Here is an 11,078-nt window from a genome sequence, read left to right as displayed (position 1 = left end):
AACCCTGAGGAGACCCTAACCCTAGCCCTGGGCCAAAAGGCCCTTACCCCCTAAACCTTGAGGACACCCTTAACCCCAGGCCAGGTGAGGGCTAGGGCTAGGGCCTTTTGATTCAGATTCAGTTTTGTCCTGGCTCATTCTATTGCTTTGGTGCTATATCACAATAGATAAAACATCTTTTTTTTTCCTCTTTTTTTTTAAATTCTCTTACGATGAAGCTACATTGTTTGACAGGAACATAAATCAGATAAATAAAAAATAAATATATATTGTGCTTTATCTTCTGCATCTCTGTTTTTGGTTGTCAGTGCAGTGACATGACGTGGCTGATCAGTTTAAGTTTAATTGTCAAATGGTAGCACATTAAGGTTTGAAAAAGTCACAGACAAATGGCTGATTTTGATTTAACACACACTCTTACATTCTGTGGATTTAAATTTCATTTCCATATATTTTTGTCCTATTAAATCTGTCTGAGTTCATGCTTAGTTCATGTGCAGCTTAACATGTGTTTTGTTGGCTTTTAGCAAGTCAATAACCAAATGAAAATTCAATAATCTTACTTCACTCCAGTTTCCATCATTTGGCTGATGTGCAGGCGTTTTTTTTTTTTGTCTTCCAGTTTGAAATGTTGACGGGATCTTTACCATTCCAAGGAAAAGATCGAAAAGAAACAATGGCTCTTATTCTAAAGTAAGACCAGCTCAGGCTTTAGCATTCTCACAAACTGTCATTCTTAAATTTTTTCTTTCTTTATTAATAACGTCTTCTGATCTGAGTGAAGAATTTGTTTTAAAGTCTGTAAGAATTTTTTTATGTTTGTTCTTTAGTTATTTCTGTCTACTTTTCAGTTGCGCTTTCTTTATATATGCAGGTCTTATTCAGCTATTAGTTGTGATTTTGAGTGCTTATATTTTCTGAAACGAGTCCTCTTTCCCTCTCTAATTGCATTTCATTATCAATATTCTTTTTATATCATATCCGACAGTACGAAAATGATTGAGTTGTTACTTATCAGCACTTGCTTGAAGCTGTATCTGCATCCTGTCTGTGCAGGGCAAAGCTTGGCATGCCACAGTTCCTCAGCCCTGAAGTCCAGAGTTTATTAAGAGCACTCTTCAAGAGGAACCCTGCTAACCGTCTAGGTATGCCGTATAAAAGTCTTGGATGTCAGAAAATGGAAAACGCATATTTTTTTTATTGTTTGGTTGTCAGAATAATGGCTGTACCTTACCTGAAAAATCTTCAAAAGCTAAAATTAGCCTTTTTTTGTGACTCACTTTTTTTCCATTCATTTGTAACTGAGACACTCAAATCAAACCCTATTTCTCTCCAATAAAACTCAAATTTTTAACCATGGTAATATGTTCATTTGCTTTTGTTTGTTTGATCGTTTTTGAAGGAACAATATAAAACATTTTCATGAAGAAATTGAATAGTATTCTAACATTATCATTTTAAAGTTTTGTTATTTATTGCAGATATATTTCCAGTTGTGTAAAGAGTGGTGTATAAAACACTTTGTTTAAAAAACAAAATTAGTCTTCATTTCTACACATTCCACCCCTAATGTATCCCGGCCTCTGTGTAAAAAGATCTAATGACTGAGAAGAGCTGAAAAATGATCCCTTATTACAAATTCATTAGTTCCAGCATACCAGATGAATAACTTTAAAATTGCATAATTTGTACATGATTGAGAACATTTGGATATCTGACTGGCTTTGAAAAACAGTTTCTGAAAACTAAACTAAACTTGACTTATTTATGTTTGTTATAATGAGCAATTTGTTAACAGATGTGCAATAAAATATGATCATTATGTTTTAGTTGTGTTGATTAATGTGAATTTGATCATTTGTGGGTTTTTATTGCTTTAAAATTAACCTTTTGTGTCCAAGGAGGCTTCAGCTGTACATGAGTTTGAACATAAAGAAACCATGCATTGGTTAAAGTTAACATTTGAGCTCTGTTGTTTGTTTGTTTTAACACTTTCAAAGATATTGTGAGATATTGTTGGTTGTTATTTAGTCAGCTTCAGCCTGTTTTTGTTTTTTTTTTCTCCTGCTGTGTGTTTTTCATTCAGTGGAATCATTTCCATCCTTATCTTGATCTGTGTGACTGACAGGTGCCGGACCAGAAGGAGTCGAGGAAATTAAAAGGCATCGCTTCTTTGCATCCATAGACTGGGATGTAAGTACAATTTTATAAGCACATTTTGCATTATACAACGTATTACCTTAGATAATGCTCTTTTTTATGATGTAACTGATATCTACAGGATATTAAAAAGGTGACGTGACAAACTCATCAAGAAAAACAACTTATTTTTGACGTTGATAGAGACATGAATGTGCTAAATTACATGTCATTGTAACAACAACAATCTGCTAACAACAACAATCTGCTAAGTTTACTATTAACGTTTATTCTTAAATAAATAAAAAATAAAAATGTTCCTATTCATAAAGTCATAAATCATCTTTTTTTCTTATGATTTGCCAAACTTTAGCTGTAATTTGAGATGCATAACACTGAGATTTATAACTTTTTAATCTTTAAATAAATACATTTGATATACACAAGATTATTTTCATCACACTCCTTTAGGTTTCTCATGCAGCCTCAGTCATGAATCAAATATTATTTCCTTTAAAACTTGTTTTTATCTATAAATGCCTCTCAATCAAAGAGTTTTTCTCAAATCCAAAAGTTCTACGTAGAAATTGCATGTGATATCATCATCTAACCTTACATCCGGTGCTTTGATGTGTGCTGCTGGAAAAGGATTATTCTGTGCTGTGTAATTCCGCTTGTCCAGAGTTTCTCTTTAAGTAGTCTCTTTAAGTTCTGACACTCAATTTGTTTCTTGGAAATGTTGCAGCTTCTTGGTTGCGTTTAAATACCATCCAAGCTGCAGCAACATTTCACCGCGTTCCCAACTGAGCCGGGTAAAAGCTACTCAACACCAGTCATCTTTCATGTATAAAAAGCAAAGCAGTCACTTATCCTTATATATTTAAATACAGTCACTTTCTGTTTTCCTTCTCATGATCACATCATTAATGAGAAAAAAATGCTTTCTGTACCAAAACTTTGTGAATTGGACTAAAGCAATGTTCTCAAGAAGCCAGAAAAGAGGGAAAACATAGATTAACATTTACTGTGCATGCAATTTTTGAATTATAATAAGATTATATCATTTTACTGGTCAGGGTTCTTTTACATTCACAAACAAGCAATTTTATTATATTCTAAAGAAAACAGATATAATATTCTTGTTAGTAAAATAAGTACTGTATGTGAAACTATGGAATTGGTTAATAATTTTAATGAATAGGTAAAAGTAAAAAAAAAAAAAGATAAGTAAAAAACTATTAAGACTTTAGACTCAACCAGTCTACCCTGAAAGCATAAAAGCACTGAATGATTTCTGTAGCAAATAAAGTAATAAATATATTCATTATAGGTTAATTCATTGTTCTTTTTTAATCTACTGCATGTTTAGTACCAAAAGATGAAGGCTTTTTTTAGTTTTATAGAAAGTTCTGAAGGATTCTTAAAATCCCAAGCACCAGAGTTAGTGAGTCAAAAGAAGTTAATGTTAACCCTAAAATAGTCAAAAAGACGAGCTCATCGTTGTAGATCTGACTTTACAGAATCACACAATGTGGGTTTATTCTTTTACTTTTAAAAAAAGCAAAATAATTACTTGTTTTCTTGGTTGTAATTATGTTTTCTGTAAATTTCTAACATCAAGATGTAAATCTTTTGAAACACATATTCTGTGCTGTTTCAAAAGTTTCAAAGGCTTGTGACTTTTTGCAGAATCCACTGTTTTCCACTTTTCTCTGCACATTCATCTTCCTCATTACTGCCTCTCACCACACTCTTCTCTACATTACTGACCGTTCACTTCCTGTCTGACATGTTTCCTCACTTTCCGATGATGTTTTGCCTAATGTTTGAGTTATCGTCGAGAGACTTGTTTTAATCACAACTCTTTTAAGGCAGAGTGGTTTTCCTGTTGTTCTCTAGGATTCTTCTTTTTTTAACTTTCTTTTTTAAAAATAAGATAAAAAGAGCAAAAGATAAAAAAAGAGTGCATTGCTGATGGCAAGGCTGCAATAAAGATAGTTTTGATCATTTTGGAAATGTCTGTGGCTTGTGTCAGGTTTCTGTTTTGATTGACCCAAAATAAACTTTAAGATTATTTCCAGCACAACAAACAGATGTTGCAGCAGCGACACCTGCAGGTCATACTCAGCCATAACAATGTCCTTAAAACCGTTTTCTAAAGGAAGAATAACAAATCACAGTCATTTTGCACCCTTCTTTTTTCCCAAACTTTAGTAACAATTAGGTTTCAATAATAGGTCGTTTTTCTGCTAAATCAATTCAAGTTGGCATTCAGTTCAAATTTAGTTTGTGTTACTTTTAGACAAACAGGAATTTGCTAAAATACATTTTAAAACATTATCAGTGTTTTGTGATAGTTTAGAAAGCTGCCTTAATGCTTAAAAGTTAACAAGATCTTTTCCACATCATGCATCCATATTTAAAGTTTTCATTGTCCTGTACAGGGAGTGAGTTATTTTTATGGCGAGCTGTCATTGATGCAACAGTCCTGTTGTCCTTTTCTGTAGAAGCTGTACAAGAAAGAGATGAGGCCGCCATTCAAACCCACTGTTGGGAGACCCGAAGACACGTTTCATTTTGACCCGGAGTTCACTTCCAGAACACCAACAGGTAACTTGAATATTCATGACACATGCATGAACATATGGAGGTGACAAACATTCATCAAAGAAGATGATTTCAGCCCTCTAACAAATTCTAAATCTGGTTGTTGTAGCAAATCTTACCTTCAGTGATAAGAAAACAGATTTGGAAAATAAATTCTATTGATTTACTACCCTTTTAAATCTTTCTCTGAGAATGCGGACGTGTTTGTGCCTTTCCACATCCAGATTCCCCCGGCATCCCTCCAAGTGCAAACACACACCAGCTGTTTCGGGGTTTCAGTTTTGTGGCAACTAATCAAACTAATCAAGAGGCCAGTGTTGCCCCAGTAGCGCCTTCTCGACAGGAGGTGAACATCAACCCCATAGCACAGGTTTGTACCTTCGAAGCAGAAAAAAGTGTTATTTTATTCTTCTACATCAAGTTCGATTAAATGCACAGCAATTGGTTAGCTAAAAAAATATTTAGTTAAATCTCAATTATATGAGGAAATTGACAAATTGAAAGAGGTTTAATTGGTTTAAAATTCAGATGTCTGATTGTGTGTGTTCTCCGACAGCATATTCGTGGCGACGTGGCCTTCAAAGATGTGTATGAGCTGAAGGAAGAGGTGGAACAGACTGGAGCTTTTGTCCGTAAAAGATGTCTGCACAGAGTTACAGCTGTGGAGTATTCGGCGAAGGTATGCAGTTCATTTAGATCAACTCTAAATTTGGAATATTTCTCCTCTATGCTTTTTGTACGCAGGCTTCCAAATTCTCCCACCAATTGAAAGAGCAACAATAAATACAAATATTCTCTGACAATGTGTAAAACAAAACCTACTACTGGTGGTTTTGACTTGACAGCAGTGATCTCAAGTAATTTACAAAACCGTTTGTGAAGTTTTAACCTGTCTACAAAACATTACTTTTACAAAATCCCTCACATTTCTACATATGATTGATAGTTAGTAAGAATCCCCAGATGAGTTATGTTCCTGATATGTTGACATTCTGTGTCTGTGTCACTTACAGCCTGTTTGACGTGTTTCTGTCTTTTTGTTGTCAGGTTATTGACAGGGCTCGGAAGGATCCATCAGAAGAGATTGAGATTCTGCTTAGATATGGGCAGCATCCAAATATAATTACCCTGAGGGATGTAAGTAGAACACACAGCCTGCCATACTGTGCACGATAAACAACCAGGGAGAGAGCAATGTTGATTGTAGAAGGGTCATTTAAAATGTGCCTTTTTTTTCTGTGTGATTTCTTTCGCCTGAAGGTGTTTGATGATGGCCAGAATGTTTTCTTAGTTCTGGATATCCCGAGAGGAAACGAGCTGCTCGACAGAGTTCTGACGCAGCCAAATTTTACGGAAAGAGATGCATCGGACATCATCTGCACACTGACCAAAACTGTAGAATATTTACACTCTCAAGGGGTAAGACAGATGGAGCAAAAAATCTGTAAACGTGTTGACACTGGCAAACAGAATCCCCAATAAAATATTTGAATCATTAATGGCAGTTCTAGACCTGCCACCTCAGCAGCCCTCACTCTGGGTTTGGTCCTCCTGTTTTTTTCAGGTTGTGCATCGAGACCTGAAGCCCAGTAACATTCGCTACGCTGATGACAGTGGGCTCCCGGAATCCATCAGGATCTGTGATTTTGGTTTTGCCAAACAGCTCAGGGCTGAAAACGGCCTGCTGATGACACCGTGTTACACCGCCACGTTCATGGCTCCAGAGGTGTGTCGATGATTGGCATTATTGTCCCATCAACATTCACATACATAATAGAAAAACTTCAACTTATAATGCAATGTGTATGTTGTTTGTGTGTGCAGGTTTTGAGAAAACAGGGTTATGATGCAGCCTGTGACATCTGGAGCCTGGGAATCCTGCTCTACACCATGATCGCTGGGTCAGTTTAAATGCTGAATGCATATTAAACTAACAGTTATAGCAGCTTTCTTTGACATAACAATGAAGCCTTCCAGTGTCATTAAGTAAACTATGAAACATAATTGTACCTTGTACACAATCACACAGCTGCAGTCTTCTAAATAGCCTCTTTTAGTAACAACAGTGAAGACAATAAGAACAAATATTTTCAATTTACTTTCTATCAATAATTTCTTTCTTCAATGGCAATTTATAAATTTGAGGCTGTAGTTTTCAGTGCATATTTTTACTTGTTTATCACACCTTTAATTAGTTTGCATCCTTGTTGCTCAGTTTCAGCCCATTTGCCAGCGGTCCTAATGACACCGCGGAGGAGATTCTGGCTCAAATCGGAAGTGGGAAAGTTACAATCACAGGAGGGAACTGGGACTTGGTGTCAGAAGCTGCCAAGGTTACTTCTTAATGTTTTCTCACTAGCATTAAACAGCTGTCTTGCTAACATCCTGATACTGATGCTGTTTGGACAATTGTTTTTTCAGGACATTGTGACAAAGATGCTCCACGTAGACCCTCATCAGCGTCTTACTGCCCCGCAGGTAGCCTTAATGGATGTGGTGAAAATGTTTTATCTGTTTATTTATATTTATTTCTCAACGTGACAAAGTTTAGGAATATTAAAATACTTCTGTTTCCATTCAAGGAACCGTAAAAATGCATACTGTATAATCAAGCACATTTATAAAAAAGATATACAAGCATACATTTTTACATACACAACTAGAATCATAGTAAAATGTCTATGTTTTAAGCATATGAGCAAGGTAAGGAAATTAAAATATGCCCATATTACTTATTAGATTAAATGTGGGAAACACACTGGGCATCCCAATATTTAACTCCCCACCAGCACATACAGAAAGTTACATTTGTTTATTGTTTGCAATGTACCATTTCATCTATTTAGGAAGAATGGATTCGGATTCACATTAGAGCTTTGCACTGTTCTTAGGTACTTCGACACCCCTGGATTGTAGAGCGAGACCAGCTCTCTGACAGGAGTCTCAGCAGACAGGATGCAGTCATCGTCAAGGTCAGACTCACTGTTTGTGTACACATATGACTCCAACCTGTGCTCTAAATTTATCCCTGCCTTCACATCCTGTCAGCATGTCGAGTCAAACTAATTATACAAGTATAAAGCAGCTAGCTAGTAGAAGACATCTATAAGGTATATTTTTTATACTCTGACAACATACCCAAATACTGAATACACCCAAATTATGTTTGACTATTCTATAAACTCATGTCTCATGTTCTTGCAATTTACAGTTCAATTTTACTAGTAAGTAAATAGCTACTAAAATCATGCCTGACTACTGTCAAATCATTTTGATTGATTATACAAGGAGCTCTGAAGGACATAACATCAGATATTCAGATACCACAAGGATTTGTTTAGAGAAGAGTTATAGTAAAGTTAATTGAATGTATCACAATGTAATATAGTGTAATACTCTTCCTTGAGTCCATTAGGTGGCAGTGCTGACCTCTCATTCAGTTAGTTTGCAGGTTACACCAATGCAGCTTCTTCTGTTTCCCCTCAGGGGGCGCTGTCCGCCACCTACACCGCTCTGAAGCGCTGTTCTCCTGCTCCAGTCCTGGAACCCGTGCACTCCTCCAGCCTGGCCCAGCGGAGAGGCCTGAAAAAGCTGGGGAGTTCGAACAGCACCACGGATCCTAAAGAAAAGGAATAAACTCGATAACCTGTGAGAAATGCCAAAAAGACCTAGATCATTTCAGATTGATTGTTTCTTTGAAAAGCACAAACCATGCCATATTAACTTTGACATTAAAACGCCCCACTGGCACTGACATCAAGTTTGGCTTCAGTTCAATCAGTTTATGGTGTAAATTTTATACTTTTAAAAATGTCGACTTGTCTCGACACCGTGGTATAACACTCATTTTATGTGTCTTCATAGAAAAGCTAAACATAATCACAGTGAAGTGGCTTTAATGAGGAGGTTTGAAAGTTAAAATGCAGATGCCTTGATCGATCCTTTGGGTCCTGCAGACATTTCATGCTAATACTGAAAGTTGTCTTTAGTTCCTGAATAAATAAATTGTATTTATTCTTCTTCTTCCAGTAGAAATATGGCTTCCCTATAACTAATATTCAAAGTAAACACACATACTCTATGTTTGCTTCATTTTAGTCATCCATGTTGGAGGACTTTTGTGCAATAAACACTGTGCAATATAAGCTGCTACCTGCCTTGAACTATATCGTGTCTGCAGTGAAGTGAGAGTGAAAATCAGAAAAGAAATCAGCATTCAGTGCCACAAGCAACATGCAAAGGCAGCTTGTTTTGGCTTTTATTTTTTTAGCTTGTATTTAACTTGTATATGATGTCAACAAAAGTTCACAAACAGCCAATAATATCACCAAATACAATAATTACACATTAAACATATAATATTATACACATACATGTTATTTTACTGCATTCAATTCTGGGAATTCTGCAGTTAGTTGCAGCTGGAGTAAATAAATTGTAAATATTCTACAGAAGGCATTTATTCCTAACTTATCTAAGACACCAGCTCCTATTTACTGTGTAAGATTTAGTTTTGTTGCGTGTTTTGCTGTCTTGCATAATTACAGTCTTCCACTCTTTTTACAATGTTTAAATGTTAAATGTACGAGTACCGCATGTCTCAGATCTGAATTACATGGAGCAGGAAGGTAGTTACATTAGTTTGTCATAACATATTTAAAACATTGTTTGTCTTTCAAATAGTTTGAAAACTAGAGAGTGTTAAGTGGTTTTTTTTTTCTTTTTGTACACTAAATGTTTCTCTTTTGCAAACTCTGAAGTCCACATATTGCATTATTCCCATTCTATTGTGGCCTTTAGTTAGGCTTCTGTTTGTAATTAGTGTTTCAAAGCCAAACTGTATGAAAACCACCTTGTTAAAAGTTTGTATATACTATATATTGCTGTTATATTTAATAAGACGTACAACCAAAATAAGAGGCTAAATAGGTATTCTGAGATGCAGATATGAGTAGCACTTATTCTGTGTTATACCTTCAGTGTTTACCGTTTTGTTCTTCATTTCATACACTCACCTACCATTAGGAGGTAAATCACAGTGGAATTAGTTGTGTAGCAGACGCTGAGTGAATGTGTACATATTATATTTAATAATGCAAGGATTATATGCGTTTCGTTGCATTGCACAACTGTAGCAAATGTAGCTGGGACTGATGCAATTTCTAAGCTGTAGATTTTTGTGCTGCATATCTCAGAGGTAAAGCTGTACATATTATTTGCTAATTTAGGATGTACATGTGTCACTCTGAACCCAAACTGAACAGGTTAGATTCTGTATGTATATAGCTGTATGACTACTGGCAGCGCGGAGTGTTGTATATTCTGTATCTGCTAATACACCAAGACTGTAAATAATGATATGTGTTGTGCATCCATTGCTTAGAGTGCACATCCTGGCCAATCACTGAAATAACTGGCTAAAATGACAACATTTTACAAATAAAGAAGACTGATTGATACATTTAAATTGTCATATGTATGGTGACTTTTTAAGCATTTGCCTGGGTACATACAAAAAGATTAATGGGAAATAAAACCCAATTGATAATAATGTTAATTTTAAATTTAAAAAAATGTACAGATGTTAATAATAATACCTGTCCTATTTAATAACGGTGTCAGTGAGTCAACACGCACAGCAACAGGAATCTGAGCAGCTAAGTCTTATTTGGTGTTTGGTTCAGTTTGTTAACAAAAGTCAATTCTGGGAGCTTTGTATAAAAGCTTAACAGGTCCAATAAATATTTATAATATTTATATTCATTTATGAGGACTGCATAAAGTAAGACAAAATGAGTCAACAAACAAAATAATATGCTAAACTAAAACATAATGTTGTATTTTGCACAGTGACAAAGCATTAGGATGTACCAGCAACCTATTTCAGTCCATAATCTCAGTATAACCAGCACTGATTAGCCATAACATTATGACTACTGACAGGTAAAGCATGCACTGATCATGTAAGGTGCATATGTAAGTCATTAATAAAACTCTGTGTAGTTTTATAGTCAAGTCAATACAGATTTGTAGTGAACCCAGTAGGCCTCTATGAATATTAAAAAGTGATGGGAATCTGTACAGCCTGATTTATTTTTTATTATTGCAAAATTGACTCTATCAAACCCTTCAGAACAACTATGATAGTAGAGATGCACCAGCCACTAGATGGCAACCAGTCATAGCCTATTCTCCTACTCACTATCTCTCTCTCTACCTTCTGCTTAGAACAAGTTGTCCGTTTACAGCTATAATCCGCCTCAACCCCCCACAGAAAAAAAAGAACACGAAGAAACTCTTTAATTTATATCAACCACCGGGCTCACCCTCCA

At 35.6% G+C, this 11,078-nt stretch overlaps 1 protein-coding gene across 1 annotated transcript in view; it reads left to right on the top strand.

Moving 5' to 3' along the window:
- The window catches only part of LOC108250473 (ribosomal protein S6 kinase alpha-2-like), an 18,249-nt gene extending 8,044 nt beyond the window's left edge, over nt 1-10,205 (top strand). Inside the window, exons 9-22 of the mRNA XM_037979649.1 lie at nt 623-693; nt 1,057-1,145; nt 2,129-2,193; nt 4,647-4,749; nt 4,971-5,116; nt 5,303-5,425; nt 5,794-5,883; nt 6,007-6,165; nt 6,311-6,472; nt 6,571-6,647; nt 6,962-7,079; nt 7,168-7,224; nt 7,638-7,718; nt 8,233-10,205. Of these exons, the coding sequence (XP_037835577.1) occupies nt 623-693; nt 1,057-1,145; nt 2,129-2,193; nt 4,647-4,749; nt 4,971-5,116; nt 5,303-5,425; nt 5,794-5,883; nt 6,007-6,165; nt 6,311-6,472; nt 6,571-6,647; nt 6,962-7,079; nt 7,168-7,224; nt 7,638-7,718; nt 8,233-8,382 (1,491 nt within the window). The 3' untranslated portion in view covers nt 8,383-10,205. The remainder of the gene's footprint in view (nt 1-622; nt 694-1,056; nt 1,146-2,128; nt 2,194-4,646; nt 4,750-4,970; nt 5,117-5,302; nt 5,426-5,793; nt 5,884-6,006; nt 6,166-6,310; nt 6,473-6,570; nt 6,648-6,961; nt 7,080-7,167; nt 7,225-7,637; nt 7,719-8,232) is intronic.
- The last annotated feature ends 873 nt before the right edge of the window (nt 10,206-11,078 follow it).

The sequence above is a fragment of the Kryptolebias marmoratus genome, linkage group LG15 (genome assembly GCF_001649575.2).
Source record: "Kryptolebias marmoratus isolate JLee-2015 linkage group LG15, ASM164957v2, whole genome shotgun sequence".
In the NCBI taxonomy this organism is placed as follows: Eukaryota; Metazoa; Chordata; class Actinopteri; order Cyprinodontiformes; family Rivulidae; genus Kryptolebias; species Kryptolebias marmoratus.
The sequence above is the reverse complement of the archived record's forward strand: the minus strand, read 5'-3'. Positions and strand labels throughout refer to the sequence as shown.